Source organism: Lepidochelys kempii, chromosome 3 (assembly GCF_965140265.1).
Source record: "Lepidochelys kempii isolate rLepKem1 chromosome 3, rLepKem1.hap2, whole genome shotgun sequence".
Lineage (NCBI taxonomy): Eukaryota > Metazoa > Chordata > Testudines > Cheloniidae > Lepidochelys > Lepidochelys kempii.
Genome location: NC_133258.1, coordinates 140457685 through 140484621, shown reverse-complemented (window position 1 = coordinate 140484621; position 26937 = coordinate 140457685). Strand labels below are relative to the sequence as shown.

The window sequence follows — 26937 nt, the reverse complement described above, 5'->3', positions numbered from 1 at the left end:
CCAGTCTCTCTTCAAGCCTATTTCCCCTTGTTTATTCCTGGCCCCCCCCCCCCGCCCCCGTTCCTCAGACGTTCTTGTTAAACCCTGGATTTGTGCTGGAAATGGCCCACCTTGATTATCATACACATTGTAAGGAGAGTGATCACTTTAGATAAGCTATTAGCAGCAGGAGAGTGGGGGGGGGGGGGGAAGAGAACCTTTTTGTAGTAATAAACAACCATTTTTTCATGGTCTGTGTGTATAAAAACATCTTCTGTATTTTCCACAGTATGCATCCGATGAAGTGAGCTGTAGCTCACGAAAGCTTATGCTCAAATAAATTGGTTAGTCTCTAAGGTGCCACAAGTACTCCTTTTCAAGTTGATTGGGTGATCTTAACTGTGCTTTAGAGTATGTACATGTTTTGGCTGGTAGTTGAAAAGTTGAACTTTAAATTTCAAGACTAACTGGGAAATTATGATCTTAAGGTTTTGTTTTATTTCAGTGAAATATTCTTTCAACCTTAACCATTTTTTTTCTGAGAATACAGCCTATGATGTAAACAGATTGGTCAAATAGGTTTTATCAGTTAAATTTGTTGGAGACCAACTATTTGTAGAGCTAGAATTAATCTCTGGTAATTATGCTGTAACTCATTTAAATTTCTCTCCAAATCAAGATTTTTTTGGGGGAGGGGAAAAAAGACCATAGAGTAGCCACCCTTTGATTGGTGTGTCACTGCAATATAGGACTGTTTGTCGGATTTGGGAAGAAATAAAGTGGGCCACTGGAATTCCAGGAAACTTTCACCACAAAAAGATGCCATGCTGACAAGAAAGTCAGTGAAGAAATCCCTCAAGTCAGTGAATAATGAGGATGAAGGCTAGCCACATGACGCAATTTGATTAAACATTGAAATCATTCGTGTTCAAAATAATTTACCATTCATTCCGTATTAGGAACAATTTCCAGTAAAATGAATACATTGAAAAATTAGACCCCTCTTTCAGACTTTGTCCAGTCTTTCATAAGTAACGCTCTCCAAAGCTGCTATCTTAATCATTTCGTTGTACCATTCTTGTGTTTTGTGGAAAAATATCCCCTTCCAACACTGAGGAATCGGATCTTGGCCAATAGGAGCTGCTAGTCTAAATTGTTAAACCTTAGGGTTTGCTTCTAATAAAAAAGTTAGCTGATGATAGAATGGTCAGGTTGCAAATTTTAATTCTGGAGGGCGTGAACCTCTCAAAGTTTTCTGCTCAAAGGGTGTTCCTGTAGCATGTTTATCAAATAGCCCCCTGATGTTCAACACCTCCAGCTTGCACTGCTATCTCTTATATCCCATCTGTGCAGTCTGTAAATAATTCTGTACACATTTGCCATGTAGTATATTTTTCAGAAGAGATTCTGGGACTGTCTAGTAGATAAAGTCCAATATATCTCAGTAGAAGAAATCTTATGAGTTCTCGCTGTATTTGTCCAGAGTGGGGAGCTAGTCTCTAAAATCCTTATCACTATAATGCTATCTTTAGGAAAAAGACCATTAAAATAGGGAAAAGACTAGTTGTTCCAAAAACTTTTGGATCTGCTTTTGAGGAATTTTCTGTTAGAACAGCATGATTCTAATACTGATGGTTCATAAGGAACCACTTAAAGGGGGAAGTTTCTAGAAACTAAATAGCACTAACTAAACGGATAGTATACCGTATTATGAATACCATGGTCTTCTTTCTGGCAATATTTTTGTTAATTTGTCTAAATATTGGTATGCCTCTTATCAGACATTCATGTACTTAACTGCTCTGCTTGTTGAATAACTTGGATATTTCAGGATTATCAGCTAGTGATCAGGGATCATACTATGTTTCATGTAGTTATATAAGCAGACTGCAGTTGTTGAGTTGAAATAACATTTCTCTTCAGTATTGACCATCCTGCAACTACGATCTCTGAGTAAAGGATTGTAGATGGAGTAACTAATAATTAAGGCGTGTAGACTAGTGATTACATTGTGCCTATGCTTTGTGTAAAACGGAATTCCATCAACATTGTAATAATTAATTTAAGAATGTTCTAAAAGAGTACTATGATCTGATAGCTTCAGATATCCTCTTTAGGGTAAAAAAAAAAATCACTGCAGTGTCTAAATATTGTTTGTCCATTAAATTCTTTAGAGGACATCACAAAATTAAAACCATGTATCAAATCATATTGCCAGCTGCCATAAATGATATCCATTAATCCAGCAGTCCACCCCAATATGAAGAAAAAACAACTTCCCCACTATATCCATCAAGTTAACTGAGCTATATGTGCGTTTTTATGTATACATAATATGTATATATTTAGAGCTTGGGTAGCCAGGGCTTGAAAAATCCACTTGCAGGATGATTAGAAAACTTTCTTGGCTGACTGCCATCTTCTTCAGCATCTAAACTTTTAACAACAGTTGTAGTGCTTATGGTTGCAAAAGTAATTTATCAACAGAGGTTAAGGTGATAAGTGCTCTTCCAAACTTGACAGAGGGCTCCACTGCCTGCATTGCTGCAGGCAGCTTCCACAAGCTGCAGCAGAGTGCAAATGACCAGGATTCTTGTCAGTTTCCACTGCCATGTTTCATATCCTTTCCAGCAGTAAAACTAACAAGGATCCTGGTCAGTTTTATTCTGGTATCACTTTTGGAAGCTATGAGCAAAAGCAGAGGCAGGCATTGTAACTATTCTCTCGGAAGAGGGGATTAAAGGCTGGAAGGAAGGAAGAATTCAGACAAAAATATGAATGATAATTGGGAGTTGTTTAGGAACACTTTACTAGATCCTCAAAAATCCAGAATCAAAGAAGAAGCCTGTCTTGGTTTAAAGAACAAACAGAGAACAAACAGACTTTGGTTTAGAGGGGAAGTGAAGGCAGCTATTTTAAAAAAAAAAAAAAAAAAAAAAAAGGAAGAAAGGGGAAATTTATAGTAACAAATATAAATCAGGAGCTTGGAATTGTCAAAAATTGATAAGGAAAGCAAAGGGAAACAGGGAGAAATCAACGGCCAGCTGAATTAAGGACAATAAGGAAGGGTTGTGTTTGTTTTTTTTTAAAATATATTAGGGGTTTTTTTTTGTTCCCAACAATGGTATTGGTCCATTGCTAGATGAAATAGTAGAATTATCAATAATAAGGCAGAAGTATTCAATAAATATTTCTGTTCTGTATTTGGGGAAAAACATGATGTAGCCATATCAGATAACACACTTTCCTTTCCAATAGTATCTCAGGAGGACGTTAAACAGCAGCTACTAAAGTTAGGCATTTTAAAATAATCAGATCCAGATAACTTGCATCCAAGAGTTTTAAAACAGCTGTCTGAGGAGCTCGCTGGACTAGTTATGTGAATTTTCAATAAATGTTAAAACACCAGGGAGGTTCCAGAAGATTTGAAGAAAGCTAATGTTGTGCTAATATTTGAAAAGGGCAAATAGGATGACCTAGGTAATTATAGTCATGTCAGCCTGACCCCTAAATTGGGCAAGATAATGGAATGGCTGATACAGGACTTTATTAATCAAGAATTAAAGGACGGTAATATAATGCCAGTCAGCACAGGTTTATGGAAAATAGATCCTCGCTAACTTTTTTTTTTTATATATATATGAGCTTACAAAGTTTGGTTGATAAAGGTAATAGTGTTGATGTAATGCACTAAGATTTCTGTAAGGCATTTGGCTTGGTACCACATGACATTTTGATTTAAAAACCTAGAAAGATGCAGAATTAACATGGCATACATTAAATGAATTAAAAGCTGGCTAATAGGTCTCAATGTAACTGTAAATGGGGAAATCATAGTAGAATGGGTGTGTTCGGGTGGGGTTCCACAGGGATCAGTTCTTGGCCCTACACTATATAACATTTTTATCAATGACCTGGAAGAAAACAAAATCACCACTGATAAAGTTTGCCAATGACCCAAAAATTGGGGGAGTGCTAAATAATGAAGAGGACAGGCTACCAATATAGAGCAATCTGGATTACATGGTAAATTGAGAGCAAGCAAGAAATACATGTTTTTAATATGACTAAATGTATACATCTGGGAACAAGGAATGTAGGCCATACTTATAGGATGGGGGACTCTCTCCTGGGAAGCTGTGACTTTGAAAAAGATTTGGGGTTGATAGAGAATAATCAGCATTGCACTGGGAGCTGTGATCCTGGGATGCATAAACAGAGGAATCTTGGGTAGGAGTAGAGAGGTTATTTTGCCTCTATATTTGGCATTGGTGTGACCGCTGTTAGAATATGGTGTCCAGTTCTGGTGTCAACATTCTTCATGATTTGTGAATAAATTGGAGAGCGTTCAGAGAAGAGCCACAAGAATGATTTAAAGGATTAGAAATATGCCTGTATATAGTGACAGATTCAAGGAGCTCAATTCTTTTTAGCTTAACAAAGAGAAAGTTAAGAGGTGACTTGAAACAGTTTACTAAGAGTTGTGGTGGAGTCAAGATTTTTTTAAATTTTTTTTTTTTTTTTAAATCTTGACTGGATGTTTTTCTAAAAGATATGCTCTAGGTAGGAATTATTTTTGGGGAATTTCTGTGGTCTGTGTTATACAACAGGTCAGACTAGATTATCACAATGGTTACTTCTGTCATCAGCATTTGCGGGGAAGGAGAAGGAGGAATGCTGGAAGGACAGCAGTGGAACAGAATATCAAAAATGCCCATGCACCTTTTTCTGGTGATGCTTAAACTTTATTATCAGTGACTAACTATCAGCTTTTGAAATGTTAATAGGCTGCCATCAAAGTCTTATTAAAAAAACATACAGTTGGCCCACTCCAAATTGGCATAATGTTATCGAGCAGAAAACTCCACAGGTTTAGAAGTAGTTTCTGGACTCTTACTAATTGGCTAACAGGGACTAAAGTTTTTGGGGCAGCAATCCACAAAAATAATCACAGAAATATAGGGCTGGAAGGGACCTCAAGGTCATTTAGTCCAGCCCCCTGTGCACCATCCCTGATAGGTGTTTGTGTAACCTGTTCTTAAAAACCTCCAATTGTGGGTATTCCACAACTTCCTTTGGAAATCTATTCCAGTACTTAATTACCCTTATAGCTAGAAAGTTTTTCCTAATATCTAACCTAAGCCTCCCTTGCTGCAGATTAAGCCCTTACTTCTTGTCCTACCTTCAGTGAACATGGAGAACGGTTGATCACCATCCTTTTTATAACCACCCTTTACACATTTGAAGATAGTTACCAGGTCCACCCAGCTTTTCCTAATTTTTTTTATTCCAGTTTTTTTTACTCAATTAAAATAAGCACTTAAAGCAAGGTAAATTTAATGGAGAGTCAGTAACTGAATTGGGAGAGGTTTGTGCAAAAAGATAAGCAGGAGGGAATTTAATTCAAGTATGTAAAAAAAAAAAAAGGCAAAACCACAGGTAAAACTGTCCTTTAATCAAGTTCCGTATTCCAGTTAAAGAAGTGTAACTAGAAAAGAAAGTAAGTTTTATCATTAATAGTCTTGGTAAAGTAAAATTTGTTGGTTTGGCCTTTTTCCTTTTGTCATGAAGCATAAGGAGCTTGAAATAATTTTGCTTTTGAAAAAAGGGTGTTTGGGGCTCTAAACTCAGAAGTATTACCAATATAAATTTTAGTCTTTCAGGTTTCTGCTGAGGTCTTGTAAAATCAAAATAAATAATTTGGGATCGGTGTGTATGGTGTATGTTTATCTTTTAAGAAGCAGCAGTGTTAATTCTTCTTTATAGATGAGAAGTACTATAAAATGCTTCCAGATCATATTATAAAAGAGGGTAACTATTAAAATATTAAATTTCACTACACAGAAACAGGTAGAAGTGCAAAATATTCTAAGTCTCACCTATTAAATTTTTTAGTTGCTTTACAAAACTGCAATATATGTAGCATCCACTAGATTTCTGTTAGATTAGAACAATTTGAAGTGTTTCTATTCTACAGATTTACTTTGGAAAAAATGCAATCACAGTGTTCAAAGTTGTGTCTCAAAGATATCCATGTAAAATGTGCTCCATTTTTGAAAGTTAAAATTTCCAAGTTAGTAAAAATTTTTCTTTTTGTTGTTTGTGGGGCAGTTAAGTGTATTTACATTTAATTGAGAATACAATATAAACAAAAGTAATTTATTTAAATTTGTCAGGTTTCACCTGCATTGTAGTTGTAATGCAATACCAAAAATGTTGAGTTTTTTAAAGGAACTGCTTAATCTGACTAGCTCCTCAATAAGCCAAAGTATGTTCCCAGAAAAACAGTAGACAAGACCTGAATTTGTAATGCAAAAAGCAAGGGTGGGGGGAAGCTTCTGAAGACCAGAAAAACTGATGCAGGATTTATATATCTTTTAAAATGCCCTTCTTTTTTTTTCTTCCCTGTTTTATGAGTTATTTGATACACTATATTGCATATCTGCCAAAATGGTAGAGAAAGATGTAAATGTCAACCGAGAAAGACAGCGGGCCTAACATTTTATAAAAATATCTTTTCTATAAAATATAATTCTTGGATCAGTTAAAACAATTATTCAGATATTGTTATGTGAAATTTAAAAATAGAATAAATGAGTTGATAACTTCTTAATAAACACACTCTTACTAGAGTGTCTTTGCTCTTAAATGTGTTCTGCCCATTTATAGCTGTGTAAGTTATTCCAGCGTATTTAGGGTCAAGTACAGATGCAAACTAAATAAAAAATTGCTGAAGATTTTGGCCAAAATCTTGCTGATTTAAAGGTAAATCTGCATTGACTCTTTATTCCCCATATCTGGCACAAAATATAAGTGTACATTCAACCTAGAAAATTTGGCTGATTAGGATTTATCCTAGTGCCATGTTATCAAGGATTTCCAATGAATAGCTTTTAAATGAATTCTTTGGGATTTGTTGCATCACGCATTAAGGTAGATAAGCTTGCAGTATTCATTGGAAACACAAAGAGTTATTTGTTTGGATTTTTTAAAGTTTCAAATGACTAACGGAGAACACTCCGTAATGTAGCTAACTCGTTTCAGTTTTCTGTATGAATGAAAGAAATAAGATGCATGACACAAATCTCTTTGGGATTAAAGGGTAAAATGCTGCCATTCAGCATAATTTGTGATGCTGAATGTACCCAAAACTGCTTTAAGACTCAGACTTCCATATTTCCCAATTAGTAAATCCTTTTAATACTGTAGTAGAAAGAGCCAAGACTATCACATACCAATACATTCTATGTAAACAGGCTTTCTGTTCCTCAGGAAGATCATGTTTTGGTTTGTCATGGATCCCTACCCCTTAACAGCTCGGTTCTCTTCACCTTGAAAGGCAGGATGTCCCTTCTGGCTGAAGAAATAGGCTTGGCTAGTTTATGCATACTGAGCATTGGTCAGAAAAACATGTACGGGACAGAGCTCAGAATACAAATTGTGAGCACTCACATGTTAGATTGCTGGTCTGGTCCACCTTGAGGATTTTAAGAAAACTTGAAATATAACTGTGCCAATGATGATTTTGTAGCCTCATCTCCATTCATGTTGCAGTTTCAAAGACTTAACTAAGTGTCCACAGCAATGTGCATATGTGTTTATAGTGTCAGGGGGTAGCCGTGTTAATCTGTATTCACAAAAACAACAAGGAGTCCGGTGGCACTTTAAAGACTAACAGATTTATTTGAGCATAAGCTTTTGTGGGTAAAAACCCCACTTCTTCAGATGCATGGAGTGAAAATTATATGCGTTTATAGTAGGAATTTTGGATTCAACGGAGCTATTCATATGTGACTTCAAAATTGCAAAGAACAGTTGTGTATTATCACTAATTCTAGAATATTTATGCTTCTACCATGGAAATGGTGACCTACCCTTTAGACTATACCTTTATAAATCTGATCCAAAAGCTTTTTGGATAATTGGAGGGGTTGGGGGAGGAACATATGTTTTTAAAAAAAAGTGTAAGCATGTAAGTGTCAAAAGCAGGTATAGAAAAAGAACAGCCGTTGAAATTGTCAAGTTAATCACGATGATTCACTTGGACTCCCTCCTATGTTAATAGACACATGGGAGCTGCAAATTTGGGAGGGGAACCAAGGTAGCCCAAACTCCAGTTCTCCATACTTGTTGATCTTCAATTATACTGAAAGCAATAAATCGATGTTTGATTTTGCAGGGAGGCAACAATGCTGGGCATACTGTTGTTGTAGATTCCGTGGAATATGATTTTCATCTCTTACCCAGTGGGATCATCAATCCAAAAGTCATTGCATTCATTGGTAAGTATGGCATTTTCCAAAACTGCAATTTTAACACCAATACAAGTCCAGACTCTTGGAGTTCTATTCTTGAAGCCATCAACATCCACTACAGCTCAGAGCATAGTGAGTCAGGAACTTCTTACTCCTGCTCAACCCTTTTCTCCCCTTGCTCAGAAGGACTTGGGCCCTGGGTCCAGAGAGTCTTTGCAGCCTCACTGCATTGTCCTCACTCAGTTTTGAAATTTGGACTCTGGTCACTTTTTTTCTTATTTGCTTTATTGCTGTTGCTTTATGCTCAAATAAATTTGTTAGTCTCTAAGGTGCCACAAGTCCTCCTTTTCTTTTTCCTACCACTGTAACCTTTCTCTGTTCTTCTCTCTCCTTTCTTTACCACCTTCCCAGTTTCTCTATCTCTTTACTCATTTCCAGAATCCCTTCTCACCATTTCTTTCTCCCACTTCAACCTCAGTGAGTGACCACCAAAAAATCCCCTCAATCGTTATAAGTAATGATATTTTTTTTCCCTCTCTTCATGGATTGAAGGGCCGTGAGTGCAGGGCCACCAGGTCCCAAAAGAGGCACCTGCTACCATATTACTCCTTTCAGATGTCCTTCTGCCCCAGGGCCACTAGTGACTTGTGTGTGTAGTCACTAGTCCCCTGATCTTTCAGGAGAGTATTACTGTGCTGAAGGCATTCTGTGTTTTAAGAACAACTTCACATCTACTGAGCTTAGCATGACCCTAAGATTGTTCAGTTTTTGTGCTGGGGAAAGCCATTCCATAACAATATACTTCAGCACTCCTTAGTGACTGTTGCAGTTATGTACTATGTGCCTTTTTAGGGAACAGGTAAGTGCAGTGATCCAAATTGCTGATAGGAAAGAATGACTATGAGCAACCTCAACTCACTGATTGATACAGTTTCTCTTTTTGCTAGCACAATGACAACATTGGCTTTGTTTTTGCATCACAGGGTGAGAATAACGTATTAGATTATCAATATCTCTAGTGAAAATAGAAATAAATAAAAAAGGCTTGTAAAAACCATAAGAATATTTTAAAAACAGCTTGTATTACCCTAGGAAAAGTAAGTCTATGAAATGAATTAATTTTTGGAGGTGATGAAAGAGAAATACTGCTGTGCAACAGACAGGAATGCAGTTATTTTTCATTGTTAAATAAGAATGTTAAATTTCCAATTTAGAGGAGTTTAGTGCATGCAGCTAGGGACCTATGTACTTTAGCTGTAGGTCAGGGAGTTTCTTATACCTTAAATTCCTAAGGATGAAGGTAGTATAATGGAACAGTTTTTGAAATGTATGTCTTAAAATATTCTTTATGCAGAAAAATGAATCATGGATATGTAAGAAACTAGTTTTTCATGTCTGGTGTCATACATTAAACTCTGTATTCCTGATTTCCTTCAGGAAATGGTGTGGTGATTCACTTGCCAGGACTGTTTGAAGAAGCAGAGAAAAATGTAAAAAAAGGAAAAGGTGAGAACAACCTTTAAAGGTATTATTTTAAAAGGGGGCATAAATGCTTTCTCACAGGGATCTAGCTAGCAGTGCTACGCCTAGCATAGAGGCCAGGAGAAACCATATGGCATGTCCTACCAGAGCTCTTCTTGCTCACTTCTGGCAGCAATCCTGCAAGGACTCACAGAGTTCTGTTAGTCCCTGCAGCTCCCATCAGGAGTCTCCTTAGAGCCTCCTAGAAAGATGCATTTATTAAGTTTCAAATAATGGATTTAGGGCAAATGATAGGAATGCCAGATAGTAACCTGACAGAAAATGTATTTATCCAACTTCTGTAGCCATTTTTAAAGAAAATGGTCTTGAAAGAAACCCAGAAGGAAGAAAATTCTAACATTGGTAACAGAACAGCTGAGCTTGTTTTAGCAACAGTGAGAAACTTGAAAAATTTCCCTAGTGTATGTAGAATGCCTAGAAGCTTCAACTTGTGATAAGCAGCCTGCATTTCCTGGCTTTGTAGGTTCAAGTTAGACCTTAACAATTGGAAATTGTTTGCTTTTTCTGGTGACTCAGTTTGGTGCTTCTTTTAAATGGCTTCCATTTTCAAATCTATAATTAGTCTTTAGAAGTTTTGCTTATTCCATCATGAAAATAAAAGTGATATACAAAACATAATTTAAACTTTTTTTCATTTGTTTTTAAGGACTAGAAGGCTGGGAAAAACGACTAATAATTTCTGACAGAGCTCATATTGGTAAGATGCCATACTGAATCTATTTTTATTGATTTCCATAAGAATTTCCTCAGACTTTTCAAAGAAACTGAATAGCTGGCAATTTTATTTTATCTATAATTTATCATTATTGCAGTGGCCAAAGGTTCCAGTTAGGGATCAGGGCTCAATTATGTTAGGCACTATAGCTTCTTTAATATTAACCTTTTTTTCTTTATTTTTAAAAATGTGGAGCCACTCTAGACTCAAACATTTTAGTTTGACTCATTAAGCTGATTCCAAATGCATATCATGTTTTCTCAGAAAGCAGTTCAAAAGTTACTTGAATGTTTGAAGACTTCATTGCCCATTTCAATATAGAATTTGTGCTCTCCTCTTCATAGGAAGCCTTGCCTTATATTTTTGCTTCTCTCGGGGATCACATAGGCTTTTGGAGAACACCAATTAAACAGTGACTTCAAGTTATAACCCTTTGAACACAGACCTTGTAGTAAAATCAGATTTAGAGTGTCCCTGTAATAAAATCAGATTTAAAGTGAGAGGCCCTCCCAATCATCCAAAAATGCTTTTTATGCTGGAGGCCTTTTAATTACTGACTTCTCTGACCATTTGTTCCTTCTACAGCGTGTGGATGATCTTCACCTGTCTAGAGGCTAAATCTATACAATAGTGTTTAATGAATGTATGTAGAGACCTCTCTAAGTCTGTCTACACTGGGAATTTGACCAAGTGTTGATACTCAGCAACAATGGGTCTCTCTGGAGAAGAACTGAAAAGTTTTGATAATGTAAAAAAATGTGATTGAGATCTAGGCACTGTATACACAGGGAACTTGACTGTCATAGCTACTGCGGAATAAGTTATTCCACAACAGCAACTCTGGAATAGCTTCCTGTGTAGACAGTAGTCTAGATCAGTGGTTCCCAAACTTGTTCCACCACTTGTTCAGGGAAAGCTCCTGCCGGGCCGGGCCGGTTTGTTTACCTGCCGCGTCCGCAGGTTTGGCCGATCGCGGCTCCCAGTGGCTGCGGTTCGCTGCTCCAGGCCAATGGGAGCTGCTGGAAGCAGTGGCCAGTACATCCCTCAGCCTGCGCCGCTTCCAGCGGCTCCCATTGGCCTGGAGCAGCGAACCGCGGCCAATGGGAGCCGCGATCGGGCGAACCTGCGGACGCGGCAGGTAAACAAACCGGCCCGGCCCGGCAGGGGCTTTCCCTGCACAAGCGGCGGAACAAGTTTGGGAACCACTGGTCTAGATAAAAAGCGACTTTAGTCCAATATAATTATACTGCTCACAAAGCAGAATAATCGTTCTGGAATGAATAAAATCACTTTTATTCCAGAATAAGTCTATACAGGGAGTTATTCTGGAACAGCTATGCCAGTTAACGTCCCCTGTGTAGACAAGATCCTAGTTCAGAAGGACCAGTTGCTGACTACCATTATCAGTAATTGGTCTCTTTAGTAAAAAGAAAAGGAGTACTTGTGGCACCTTAGAGACTAACCAATTTATTTGAGCATAAGCTTTCATGAGCTACAGCTCACTTCATCGGAGCATGCATCCGATGAAGTGAGCTGTAGCTCACGAAAGCTTATGCTCAAATAAATTGGTTAGTCTCTAAGGTGCCACAAGTACTCCTTTTCTTTTTGCGAATACAGACTAACATGGCTGTTACTCTGAAACCGGTCTGCTTAGTGTGGATGTTTTGAACTTTTCTGAATGGAAACAGCCTCGAGGTTTGCTTGCATAGTAGGGTTGCCTCATGAACATTGATACATGGCCTCTGAGTTGTCCTTCTAGCCTGTAACTGGATATGAGACTAGTCATATTCCATGGCTGTCCTGGAGACATAAGGCCCTGATGAATTAGTGTTTATTAAAAGACAAAACATAAAGCTAGGTGTACTTTTCTGTGAGTTTTAGTTAACTTCAGGTAAAAGCTTATGCCCAGCTTGCAGGAAAGGGATTTGCACAGTATGGATAATTAAAATGTCAACATGAGGTGTTAGATTGCTCTTTAAGAGGTATCTTTTCACCCATTGACCAGCCTTCTGGCTCTTGTTTCCCTCCACTCATGTTCTGTGTATTGTAATTTAAAATATTATAATGCCTTAATGTGGTATAAGCATTTTAATCAATCTAAATAATTTTCTTTAAAAAAAAATGGTTCTAACTGTTTAGGGTAATCTAAGGAATTTGATCATTTTTAAACTATATGGGGAAGAGGTAGGAATACCAAAAAAGCAAATTTTATTGCAGAAAGACTAGAGTACTCATTAAAGCTGAGTCCGCTTTTTTTGTTATCCTTCCTGTGTGTGCATTGAGTAGAAGATTTCAGGTCCAATGCAATCTATTGTACCTTCAGGAATGTATTGTTTTTAAGAAAAATATACTTACACAGTGACATCAGGTGACCAGTAGTCCCCTGCAGTGCCGTACCTTAATTATATTTGGCATGAGTTTTCCCCCACCATTTGTTTGTTTGTTTGACAAGATACAAAGCAAATGTGAAAGGCTTAGCATGATCAGTGTTTTGAGTAAGCTCTCTCTCTTTGTTTTAGGAGTAATGTATTGTTCCCAAACATTTGCCGATGAACTGTGTAAAACTCATCTACCTTCTTCATCTTTACTAGGATGGCTTTACTAGTCCAAAATTCCCCCTCTCCCAGTCATTTTTCTGTTGATAAATGTCTTCCTGATAGATAGTTTATGGGGTTTAAGCTCTCCCCACAATGAGTTACAAAAAGCTTAAAATTAGAGCTGTCAATCGCAGTTAACTCACACAATTAACTAAAAAAAATTAATCGCACTTATAATAATAGAATATCATTTGTAAATCATTAAATATTTTTGGATGTTTTTCTACATTTTCAATGTGGATTTCAATTACAACACAATACAAAGTGCAGAGTGCTCACTTTATATTATTTTTGATTACAAATAAATGCACTGTAAAAACGATAAAAACATTTTCAATTCACCTCATACAAGTACTGAAGTGCAGTCTCTTTATCATGAAAGTGTAATTTACAAATGCAGATTTTTTTTTTTTGGTTACATAACTGCACTCAAAAACAAAACATTTGTAAAACTTTAGAGCCTACAAGTCCACTCAGTCCTACTTCTTGTTCAGCTAATCGCTAAGACAAACATGTTTGTTTACATTTACAGGAGATAATGCTGCCCACTTCTTATTTACAATGTCACGTGAAAGTGAGAATAGGTACTCTCATGGCACTGTTGTAGCCGACGGAGCAAGGTATTTTTACATGCCAGATATGCTAAACATTCATATACTCCTTCCATGCTTTGGCCACCATTCCAGAGGACATGCTTCCATGCTGATGATGCTCGTTTAAAAAAAAGTGTCAATTAAATTTGTGACTGTACTCCTTGGGAGGAGAATTGTATGTCTCCTGCTCTGTTTTATCCACATTCTGCATATATTTCATGTTCTAGCAATCTCGGATGATGACCCAGCACATGTTCGTTTTAAGAACACTTTCATGGCATATTTGACAAAATGCAAAGAAGGTACTGATGTGAGATTTCTAAAACTAGCTACAGCACTCGACCCAAAGTTTAAGAATCTGAAGTGCCGTCCAAAATCTGATAGAGACAAGGTGTGGAGCATGCTTTTAGAAGTCTTAAAAGAGCAACACTCTGATGCGGAAACGACAGAACTACCAAAAAGGAAAATCAATCTTCTCCTGGTGGCATCAGACTCACATGAGGAAAGTGAACATGCATCAGTCCACACTGCTTTGGATCGTTATCAAGCAGAACCGATCATCAGCATGGAAGCATGTCCTCTGGAATGGTGGTTGAATCATGAAGGGACATATGAATCTTTAGCACATCTGGCATGTAAATCTCTTGCAATGCCAGCTACAACAGTGCCATGCGAACTCCTGTTCTCACTTTCAGGTGACCTTGTAAACAAGAAGCAGGCAGCGCTATCTCCTGCAAATTGTAACCAACTTTGTTTGAGTGATTGGCTGACCAAGAAGTAGGACTGAGTGGACTTGTAGGCTCTAAAGTTTTACATTGTTCTATTTTTCAATGCAGTTTCTTTTGTACATAATTCTACATTTGTAAGTTCAACTTTTATGATAAAGAAATTGCACTACAGTACTTCTATGAGGTGAATTGAAAAATAGTTTTTTGTTTTACAGTGCAAATATTTGTAATAAAAAATAAATATAAAGTGAGCACTGTACACTTTGTATTCTGTGTGTAATTGAAATAAATATATTTGAAAATGTAGCAAACATCCAAAAATATTTAAAATAAAAGGTATTCTATTATTGTTTAACAGCGTGCGATTAATCGCGATTAATTTTTTTAATCGCTTGGCAGTCCTAGTTAAAATGTCTCACTTGCTCTTTGTCCATATGACTTGTTACTAAATATCCTTTGCTGGGTTTGTTGGGTTGTATAGTGTTTTCCTTCCTTCTTTGGGCAAGTATAAAATTGGAATAAATGCTAATTACTCTCTGAAAGTCTTTCTTTTTAAAGCATACACAGGTCTGTGGTACAGTATTTGGCAACTAGAACACTAAGACAATTTCAGACTTGTTAGATGCTTCAGAGGCTTCTTTTTTCTACTGAAGACCATTCAAAATAGAAGATGTAACTTACAAAAAGGAAGAAGGCTCCAAACTTTACAGCATGCTTCTTACTTGGAGTTCACCATTTTGTTCTCCATGTAGGAAAAAAAGCACTGTTGATCCTCAGCTAGCTGTGAGAGAACCTCTCTTATCACAAACATAAAACACTTCAATAGAATGGCTTATATTACCTAACCAATATATGATTATTTTCACCATGTTAATCTGCACTCAAAGAAATTGAGAAAAAATCATGTGGATATCATTAATTTCAGTTTCAAATTGTTGCACATGCAGTCTTGTCCAAATTTGCATTTTAAGAGTTTTTCTTTAATTTCCTTAGTATTTGACTTTCATCAGGCTGCAGATGGCATTCAAGAACAACAAAGACAAGAGCAAGCAGGAAAGAAGTATGTAATTTTCTTTTGTGTGTGAAAATATGGGAGTATGAAGTTTAAAACAAAAAAAAAATCCAGTTTTCAAAGCTTGACAAACCCTAAAACAATAAAATAATGATAAAGTAGCATGAAGTTTTCTGGGATTCATTTTTAGACATATCTTAACATAAGTGTCCCACCAATGACAAATAATAGGATCACAGTCTTAAAGTATGGGTCATACCACAATATTTTTGGTACAGAAAGGGACAAAAAAGCTGACGCTTCCCAGAACTTAAATTAGGTCTTTTTCTAAAGAGCCATCTTTGAGTAGTGTTGTCTCCTGGGCTGAGAAATTATGAAGACTGGCAGAACTGAAGTAACATTGACTAATTTTTGCTTTGTTCAGAAGTGCACATGAAACATGAATGTTCATGCTGTGCATTATATGCCACCTGCTATCTCTGTTCTATCTGAGCTTTTTTATGAATTTTAAAACTTACAACCTAATCACAAGGTATTTTTGTAAGTTTCAGTAACTTGCCAGCTCTGGGATGGAAGCAGCTGGCTGAATGAACAACATAACATATATCTGCAAATGAAAATAAACATATTATGTGAATTTCTAAGGTGCCAGTATATTTCAGCCCAGGTATGGAAGATTTGTCTATATGGACGAATGAGTGAGTAACTCTTTGCTGTTGCTGCCAGTAAAAGGGATCATTCATGACTGACCTCATGAAGTGGACACTTGTGCTCAGGGAAATGCACTGAGACGATCTCATTGCACATAAGCCGCTATTGGATGGTAACAGATTTCAGTTACTTCTGCCCATGGTCACGCTGAAAACTCCATGCTTGTCTTTGTCCAGTGCTAGCTAGCTCTCATTTCCAATTATTTAAGAATGAAAAAGCAAACTAAAAAAATCTTTTTTTTTTTTATGAGCAGATATCTGCATGCTAACTTTTAGCTAAGAACAATTTTTTATGGCCCACTTACAAATCACTGCAAGATGACATTTGTAATAGAAACACTGTTGATCCTCACTTAGCTGTGAGAGAACCTCTCTATAGCAAACATAGAACACTTCAATAGAATGGCTTATGTTACCTAACCAATAAATGATTATTTTCCCCGTGTTAATCTGCATTCAAAGAAATTAACAGTACAAACTACATATTAGTTTAATTTTCCTTTTTAATTTACAAACAAGAAATCTGAGTATTAAGATCTTTCACTCTATTTTGTATCACTCTGGTGATATATGTTGTAGAAATCTCACAGCAGTCATGTAATGCTTCAAGCTGATGGTAAAACAAAGCTTGTCAAATTCTCACTATTTTAGTTAAGTGAGTAATAAAATACAATATATTTAGGGGTCAGATTTTCTGTGACCTGAGGCTGAAGACAGTATTGTTATCTATCCCTGAGGGATCCAGTCTCAACACTAACAGAAAGTAAACTTTTGTTTCTAGATTGCTGGTTTGACTCTAGTCTGGATTGATAATGACCAACAATATACCTATCATCTCTTTCATGCTTTTGCCTCCATGCTACCAATAATGCCAACCTTTGTTACCCACTTGTTAAAATTTCAAATGAGTACCTTTGCATTTTCTCCTATTCTGCCTCTGGCAAATGGGAGGAGCTTTGTGTAAGCATTTGCAAAGTCACTTAATTGTCCTTTTTCAAATCCATCTTTAAAACTCATATCTGTTGTGGTACCTACAAAAACTTAACTCTAAGGTAGCTGGTTTACTGAGATTCCTGCCTATCATATTGATCAGTATTATCTCAGTTTCTTTGTGCTCTCCCATTTGTCTGTGTACTCACCTGCTCCGCCTAGGTATGCCTGCATCTTTTGATAGTGGTGCCTGGACTGTGCATGCTCCACATACATCCTTGTGCCCTGTGACAAGGCTATATGGGGCTGCATGGGTGAACCACCCTAAGTTCCTTCTCAACTGCCATTGGCCTGAGATGAAGTCTGCAGCACGTGTCTGTTACCTGTTTAGCATTTAGATTGTTTATAGTTACTTACCTCTTAGTTTTTCCTTTTTTTTTCCTTTTTCTCTTTTAAAAAAAAAAATCCTTTTATTCTTTGATATATTTAACTAGAAGTGCTAGAACTTCCCTTTCTTGGGTTGTCTCTCTTTTTTTATTATTTTTTCCATGGGAATGCTGGATTAAAAAGGGGCCATTTCTTCTGCTGTGTGGCTATTCTGATCAGAGACAGGCATTCCCAGTGGCTCTGCTCTTTGTGTGATACCCATGTTCCTAGTGAGTGCAAGATCTGCACATCCTTCAAGGGTAGCCTCCCTACTCTTCCCATCTTCCACTCTCCACCATTCCTCCTCCCATTTCAACTCCAGTGAGTGCCCACCAAAAAACAAATCCCATAGTTTTTGTGAGATAAATAAAACAATAGCCTGTTCACCCTTTTTCCTACCACAGACAGTGGACATAAAGTCCCAGCAACATCTAACTACTGCTGTCTTCTCCACTGTACTTTCTGGGGACAGAACTCCAAAAACCTCCCTCTCCTGCATCGGGTCCAACACTAGACGTCCCAGAACTGTTTTCTATCAGAAAATGCAATGGCTCTATATAAACCATTCATCTTCTTGGCCCGATCATGTCTGCCAGCCTCCAGTTTCTTTCCCTCTCCATCTACTCTGTCCTCTCCCTTTTTAACATACCCTCCGTTCCTTTGCTCAAGTCTGCTCTCCCTCAGAATTCACTTTCAGCTTTATTTAATTTGTAATAAGAATATTAATATTGATAAGCAAAAGGCTCGTGTTACATCTTGTCTACCTACAAACTTAACATTGTATTATGTAACTTCTGTGCTCCCTTTCCCCTATTTCTCACTCCAAATTCATCCTTAATCTTTTTACTGATTTCACTTGATTTGTTCTGTCTTAACTTTACATTGCAAACTTTCAGAGGCTTGACCAGTTTTGTTTTTCAGGCACTTCTGGGCACACAAAAGTAATACTGGTGTGAATTTAGAAGCTTAAACATTAATGTCCCTATCCAATTAACAGTGGATGATGCCTCAGAAGGCTGTATATTGTGGCTGTATATTAGTCCAATTAGAATGGTTTAGACACAGGTACTAAGCCCATTTTAGGTGAGCTTTCTTATGATGCCTCTCAGAAATGCCTTTAAAACTTAAAAAAAAAACAAACCATTCATTTTGGTGAAATGTCATGACAGGACTTTAGAATTAAAAATTAGGACAAAATTGTATATGAGGAATCCTTGCTGAAGTCATCAGATTTTGCCAAAATTCAAGTCTTATATAACCAATGAATAATACATTTAGAATAATAGAGTTTTTCATCAGTAGATATCAATGTACTTAATACAAGATTAGATTTTTTTGAAGCCCTGTTTTGTTTTCTAATTGGAAATTGAGAATAAAGTTGCTTTGCAATCTCTCAATACAGTATACCATCTGTTTGATTATATAACTGCCACGAGTGCCATGCAGACTACCATTTTATTAGCTTGTTTCTCATTCTTCTGATCAGGTCTAGGTTTTTCTGTTGTTCTTCCTCTCTGAAAGCAGTGGAGACAAATAATTGTATTTTGCAGTTCTACTTCCAGATAAAAGAAGACTAGTGTCAGTCCTACATTGTTTCAGGAGAAACAATTTAGATACCTTCTTGTTTTAGACTAGCTGCTTAATTTTTCAGATGCTAGCAGTTCTGCAAATCCAATTAATTCTTGAAGGTATTTCATATCTCTGAAACTTCAGTCTGTGCATTTCCTCTTCTGATACCGAGCAATGTTCCTGTTCTTCTTGGTCCTATGTGGTGGTGGTCTTTTCTAGTGTTTGTTGAAAGATTTCACATACATATTTTAAATGTAGTCCTGTGTCTTTTGTCACTTCAGTTAAAATTAGCTCTTTGTCCTCTCATTTTGAGAGTAATATGTATGACTTTTACTTTTTTGAAAGCTTGGGAACTACTAAAAAAGGGATTGGTCCAGTGTATTCTTCAAAAGCAGCTCGAAGTGGCCTCAGAATGTGTGATCTTGTTTCCGATTTCGGTGAATTTTCTGAGAGGTAATTCTAGTTTATATTTGAAATGTAACCTTTCAAGCATAACTTTAGACTAACAGTACCCTAATTATATTAATGGTATATTTTTGGCATGTTCCAGTAAATATCTAATTTATATTCCAGAAAGTCTTAACTGGATGCATCTATCTGAATTTTCTTTTAATAGTGTAATCACAAAGTAACTTTATATCAAGAGGTGGCAAATGAAATCTTAAAATGTTGCTGAGTAAAATTATGAAAGAATTGTTTTTGCCTTTCAGGTTCAAAGTGTTAGCTAACCAGTACAAAGCTATATATCCAACCTTAGAGATAGACCTTGAAGGGGAATTGAAAAAACTCAAGGTAAAACTATTTGTGTTACAACAAATTATTTAATTGTATGTGCTCTTATTGTGAATCCCTAGAATGCAGATCATGAAACATTTATGTGAGTTTCTATTTTGATAAATAACCCACATATGTCTGATAATATATCAATTGTTAAATAGATTTCTAGTTCTTATTTTAAGAAGACTGTCAGTCTTACTTTGTGCTCTGTTGGCACATTCTACTTCAGGAAGATTATTTTAAATTAAAAAGGAATTGGGTGCTTAGAACACAAATGTCACCTCAAGTTTCTTAACATACATCAGCCAAAAAAGTAAGTGTTAAAATTAGGGGTTTTGAAAGCAAATTTGTTATGATGAAGAACAGGGAGAGAACTGAGAACATAAGTCTGAACACTGCAGTTAATTGTTAGAATTCTAAAGAGACTTGAGCAAAGACTTTATTACCAAACATCCACGAGAAAAAGTTATCCTTTTAGCAGTTTCTTGATTATCATTGGACCCAGTTTCTTGACACACAGATAAGTTGAAGAGTGGAGCATTTGGAGTTCTTCCCTTCCAGTTAACTGTAAAATTATGTACTTTTTTTATCTGTGGAAATCTATGAGCCCTATTGATCGAGAATCAGTTACATGTTGAAGTTGAAGATTACCTGTCTGTAATCCTTTTTTTATACTTACATATGCACTATATTCGGGGCGGTGGGAGTGGGGGAGCCAATAGATCAACAATTTACTGTGTGGAGTGGAAACATAAAAACATCACAGTGCCTGGGGGGAAGTGACTTGTATTTATTGTGCTTTTTACAGTGGTATACTAAAATGTTGAAAGAGTAAAGCTGTGTGCTCCAAGTAAACCAAGTCATTAGTATGGGACAGCATCTATTTATACTTAGGGGGGACAGGACGTATGCTCAGTACTAATTTGCATGTTACAAAATGCTTAGTTCCTGATAGGTAATAGTAAGACAACCCCTCTCTCCATTAGCATAAAAATATAGAGCCATTAGGCCATGGGTTCCAGATTGTCACTAATGGAATTTCAGAGTACTGGCTTTTGTGGGAAGTCTTAAACACTTGCAAATAAGTTGCTGAATGTAATAAAATGTTTCTTTTTAGCTACATGTTTGAGTATTAATTTGGTCTTTCAGATTTGTATTTGTAAAATATTCAAAATGCTGTGTTTAAGAATTTTTGGATTAGATTTTCATTTTTTGCTTGCTTTTTGTCCTTGTGGGAAGAGATCCTCATATCCATTATCTCTGCCCTTGGCCTCCATTACCAACACACAGTGCCCCTCACATCTTTCTGATCAAATAGAACTGGGGGATGACCAGCACCACAGGAAAGCCCAGTATCTTTCTAGAATTGTCTATGAAGGATTATTTCTGAATGTGTACCCCACTTCATTTCCTCTATGCCAAAGGAATGAGTGGGTTGTCAGTATGGGCAGTAGCACTTGGACTGCAAATCTAACCTGGTTACTTATATGGCAGAGCAGTACTCATAAGGCCTCTGGCTGGCTTTATCATAGTGCAACGTATAACTAGAGTATATTGTACACCTAATCATTCTGGATTTATAACTTACTAATTAAAATCAATCTTTAAAAATTATTTGGTATTACTTAGGGCTACATAGAAAGGATTAAACCCATGGTGAAAGATGGTGTTTATTTCATACATGAGGCTCTACATGGACCACCAAAGAAAATCTTAGTAGAAGGTGCAAATGCAGCATTACTGGACATTGATTTTGGTAGGTATAACTTTTTCTGAGAAACACGGTGGCATGTATGTGCCATGAAGGGAAAATGTCTAGTGGCTGTGCCATGCATAGGTGCTCTTGTGGAAAATGTGTGTTTTGTATTATGAGGAAGCACTAGACTTCCTATTTTAGGTCAGATTTTGACTCCACACTAAAATTCTCTCCCCCCACCCCCCAAAAATCAAACCACTCTTTGAGTTTTGGGTCTTAGAAAAAAGAGGTGTTAATTTACATTTAGGAAATTCTTCTAAAGTGTTTTGGAAGTCAGTAAAAGTATTCACACATGAGGTCAGGAATTGGCCCTTGATTTGATTTTTAAGAATAACTTGTTGAATGGTGTTGGTGTTATAGTTGGCTAAACCAATCACATGCAATTAACTAGTTAATTTGCATATAGCAGTCCTGTTAAAAAGCTGAGTAAATTACTATGGGCTTTTCTTAGCATTTATAAAAGTCATATTTCATAGCTCACAGTTGTGGAGCAGAGCTGTGAAAATACTTTATGAAAAGAACTGAGCTACCTAGCAGTGATGTTCTTTCTATATACATTTATTTTACAGTATGACAAGATATTTTTAGTGTAAATTACTACAATACTTCAAAGTATGCAATATTACAGGCTATTGTGAGCTTATTAAACTAAAGATAGTGTTTTTTACTTACATGGCTTATGAACTATCTACCTGAGAGAACTACTTTCTCCATGCTATACCTCTACATTTGAGATAGCAAATTCGATATTTTCTTGGATGTTAAAGTGTTTTCTCAGGGTGTACATCTGTGCTGCATTTCCTTACAGCGATGTTAGGGGGCTTATTCCTTCACCCACTTACTTCCCTGGTCCTTCTCGCATGAACAGAGAGCAACAATACCCGAAGTCCAAAGGTGCAAACAATTCGATGTTTATTGGGGTGAACTTCCAGCAAGCATGATTCCAGTTTCCTTCCTTAGTATCCTCCTTCCCAGCTCTGACACCACAGAGCCTTACACCTGTGTCCCTGTTCCCATTCCTACCCTTAGCCAAACATGATTCCAACTTCCTTACTCCCATTCCCTGTTCCCATCTCCCCCTTTAGCAAAACATGATTCCAATTTTCTTACCCCCATTCCCTGTTCCCATCTCACACACCCACATGCCCACGCCCACCCCCACCCACACCCAGTCACTTCCTCATTGACTACAGATTATATAGTAAAACTTGAGTTCTGCTTAGCTATACCTTAACCAATCATTCTCCTGAAATTTAACTAACCAATCCTAACATATTGTAACATGATTATGTAACCAATTATATCCCACCACCTCAATTAGTTTACACCCAGCAAAATTAATTATACAGCAGACAGGAACAATCACAGAACCAGACAGAGATTATACAGACAAACAACAGCAAAGTGGGAACTATAATGACAAAACAATACAGAAGTGAGGATTTCACATCCCAGCTATTGATAAGTGAGTTCTTGCCAGACAGGATGCTATCAAACTAAGTTTCCTTTTACATTTTCTAGGCACTTCCCTTTCTCTGGAGGTGATAGGAATACAATCCTGTCCTGATAGTGCCTAACAGCCCAATAGCACCTTATTTCAATGTGACTAGTTTGGAATGCGAGGATGTGACCGTTCGCTTCCCAGCTTATGGCTGCCTCTGCTGCTTAGCCAAAGGCCTGAGCCTAAGCACAGGGCCACAAACTGTCACAGTAAGAGAAGGCCCTTACACTGGCAGACAGTGGTTTTGATTCTTTCTTTTATACCTCTATCACTAGCCAAGTGATAAGAATACACCTAAATTCTTAGAGTATAGGCCTTTACAGACAGGCCTGAATATCTATACCCTAACAAGCGACATGTAGCGTACATACACTCCACGCCTCCATAACACAGGTATAAATAGTAGTGTAGACAGTGAGGCATTGCTTAGGCGAGAAAATTGAAGACATCTCTGAACCCTTAGGGTATGTATCCTACACAGCTCTCTATGCACCCAAGCAGTGCCACTCCATAGCAATGTAGTGTCTCTCTGCCCTCCACCGCAGGGAAAGACTCAGACAGTGTGGAAAGGCTCCAGCAGCTTCCTGTGGTGAGGAAAGGTTCCCGCAGTGGGGAACTTCCAAAGCCTTTCCCAACTGTCTACTCCCCACCAGAGCCTTTCATGGCCATATGTAGCTACACACGAGTGTGGACGCTGCAGTTTGTAGTTACACGTATGTTGATGCCAGTGGTGTGCAGTGTAGACATGCCTTCAGTCTCCTTTCAAAATCTTCATATTTTTGCTGTGTGTGAATGTACTATGTAGTAGAGACACAGACAATACTTTCTGGTGACGCAAGCCAATTTTTGACTTGCATGTCCCTTCAAAGTTGCTTCACTATCTGGGCTTGATCCTGTGCCAATTGATGTCAGTGGTAAATCTCCTGTTGGTTTTAGTGGGGCAGGAATGCACATTGCACAGAAGAAAATTAGGAATTTTATTAAATATGAAAAAGAGAACCTAACTGCAAACTGTACTTATTTTGGTGTTCTTCATAGCTTTACGAAATCCACCAATGAGCTCTTCCCAATAGGTATGAAATTACCAGGTTGGTTAACTTGAAAAAATAATTTAAGGTCCAGTGTGTGTTTCTTTCTCAGAAAGTGTGATAGCACTTTTCAGTTCTCTTCCATTTTTTTGTTGTGGTTGTTTTTGTTTTTAATTAGGGACGTATCCTTTTGTGACCTCTTCGAATTGTACAGTTGGAGGCGTTTGCACAGGTTTGGGTATGCCACCTCAGAATGTTGGGGAAGTATATGGAGTTGTAAAAGCATATACAACCAGAGTTGGAATCGGTGCCTTTCCTACAGAACAAGATAACGTAAGCATTACTCATATGATCAACAAGTGGGAAAATACTGGATATGTTTCATAGGTTTAGCCAATAATACTGCTTAAAGCTAAGGGCATATTGTGGCCTGTACAAAACTATTCTCAGCATCAGATTCTGTGTGAGACTTAGTGGCATTTTTTGCCTTAAAATACAGCTATGCTCAGAAAAGTAACTTTCTCATTTAACAAATCTGCTGCCTGGGTGCAGTGATCCATCTGTGCTTATTTTATAAAGTTGTTGCGTATTTTTTAGTTCTGCAGAACTGTTGAAGCTGACAGAGAGGAAGATTAATTTTATTCTGTCACATGCACCAGCAGTCAAGTTGTAAAAAGGCAAGCCACCAGGAGTAAAGATTCTGCACCAAAAGCAGCTTGCCTTTTTGATCCTTAGCTGAATTTGCAGCACTGGTTGCCAAGTATCTCAGACTTCTTTAAGCTTCACAACATTGTTGTGAAGAAGTAGGTAGCTGAATGAAAATGCAGTGTTGAGAAAATGGCTTGCTTAATTAGCATTCTTATATTTAAAAAAAACAAAACACTAGCAATAGTAAAGGTACTTGTTTGTATTTTTGTCTTGGTGGATAGCTTTGTGCATCATGGGGGGACTTTAAGGTTATTACTATATTCTGTTAACTGTGCTAATAGACATGAAAATCTTCCATCAGGAAATTGGAGAATTGCTGCAGACACGAGGTAAGGAGGTTGGCGTGACCACTGGTAGAAAAAGAAGATGTGGCTGGCTGGATCTTGTGTTACTCAGATACGCCCACATGATTAATGGATTTACTGCGTGAGTATTCTGTGGTGCTGACAAGTTGGCTTTCATATGTAGCATAACATGGATTATAGCAAATTGTATAGTTCCTAGTAAGTAATTCTTCTGAAACTCTCACCAGCATTGGTAGAAAATGGTTCTATTCAAATGAACACTCTAAAAGTTTAATCAGCCTAAAAAGTTACCTACCTTGCGAGTTAGCTTGGCAATTGATTCCATCTTTTTGTGTGTGTGTGTGTGTGCAAAGTGATAGTGAATTGTGAATATATATGATACCTCCATTTTCCATACTTAAGTTTTTTAAAGAGCAGAACTTGTATATGACACTTCCCATTTTTGGGTCCAATGTAGCGTTTTAAGGTATATTTGATTGTCCTAAAATACTTTGAATATTTGCACTAAAATATTGTTGTCAAGGTTCCTTCCCCACTCTGAACTCTAGGTACAGATGTGGGGACCTGCATGAAAACCTCCTAAGCTTACTTTTACCAGCTTAGGTTAAAATTTCCCCAAGGTACAAAATTATTTTACCCTTGGATTTCCACTGCCACCACCAAACTTTATCTGGGTTTACTGGAAACGTGGTTTGGACATGTCTCTCCCCCCCAAAATCCTCCCAACCCTTGCACCCCATTTTCTGGGGAAGGTTTGGTAAAAATCCTCACCAATTTGCGTAGGTGACCACAGAACCAAACCCTTGGATCTTAGAACAATGAAAAAGCATTCAGTTTTCTTACAAGAAGACTTTTAATAGAAATAAAGGAATCACCTCTGTAAAATCAGAATAGTAGATACCTTACAGGGTAATTAGATCCAAAACATAGAGAATCCCTCTAGGCAAAACCTTAAGTTACAAAAAAGACACACAGACAGGAATAGTCATTCTATTCAGCACAGCTCTTTTCTCAGCCATTTAAAGAAATCATAATCTAACACATACCTAGCTAGATTACTTACTAAAAGTTCTAAGACTCCATTCCTGTTCTGTCCCCGGCAAAAGCAGCGTACAGACAGACACAGACCCTTTGTTTTTTCTCCCTCCTCCCAGCTTTTGAAATTATCTTGTCTCCTCATTGGTCATTTTAGTCAGGTGCCAGCGAGGTTACCTTTAGCTTCTTAACCCTTTACAGGTAAGAGGATTTTTCCTCTGGCCAGGAGGGATTTTAAAGGGGTTTACCCTTCCCTTTATATTTATGACAATTGTGTAAAGGTATAAAATAACTTCAGTCTACACTCCAACATGTACATTTTCTAAACTTGTTTCCAGCTTTTGTATGCCATGAGAAATAGGCTAACACTTTAATATTAGTCTTACTTGTCAGTATAGTGTATAGTTAGTGCTAATGTCAGAAGACACTGGAAATATCACATATTTGCAAGTTGTTTTTAAAAAATATACTTAATCATATCTTGTCAGTCTCAGATGGGATTCCCTGATATTCTGAACACATCTTTCATTTTCTCCCTGTCCCCACTCTTCGGAGTTGCTTCCCCATGACATAGAATTTTTTAACACACAACTAGCAGCAGAAATGGCTCTGAAAAATACAAGTACAGAAAAACTGCATGGAGGTTAAAATACCTTCCTCCCCCCACCCCGCTGGAATTTGTGTTATCTGTCTATATTTCAGTGATTCACATAACTTTTTAAAGTTTTCCCTACCTGTCTCCCTAATAAAAGTACACAGTGACTCGCTATT

The 26937-nt window shown here is 37.2% G+C and overlaps 2 protein-coding genes across 2 annotated transcripts in view; both read left to right on the top strand.

Moving 5' to 3' along the window:
* Positions 1 to 26937, top strand: part of HNRNPU (heterogeneous nuclear ribonucleoprotein U) — a 296525-nt gene that overhangs the window by 218291 nt on the left and 51297 nt on the right. The gene's annotated exons all lie outside the window — the stretch shown is intronic.
* The window catches only part of ADSS2 (adenylosuccinate synthase 2), a 48181-nt gene that overhangs the window by 9253 nt on the left and 11991 nt on the right, over positions 1 to 26937 (top strand). The window contains exons 2-10 of the mRNA XM_073338279.1: positions 8159 to 8261; positions 9672 to 9740; positions 10423 to 10473; positions 15403 to 15469; positions 19402 to 19509; positions 19767 to 19848; positions 21463 to 21589; positions 24297 to 24451; positions 25128 to 25252. Of these exons, the coding sequence (XP_073194380.1) occupies positions 8159 to 8261; positions 9672 to 9740; positions 10423 to 10473; positions 15403 to 15469; positions 19402 to 19509; positions 19767 to 19848; positions 21463 to 21589; positions 24297 to 24451; positions 25128 to 25252 (887 nt within the window). The remainder of the gene's footprint in view (positions 1 to 8158; positions 8262 to 9671; positions 9741 to 10422; positions 10474 to 15402; positions 15470 to 19401; positions 19510 to 19766; positions 19849 to 21462; positions 21590 to 24296; positions 24452 to 25127; positions 25253 to 26937) is intronic.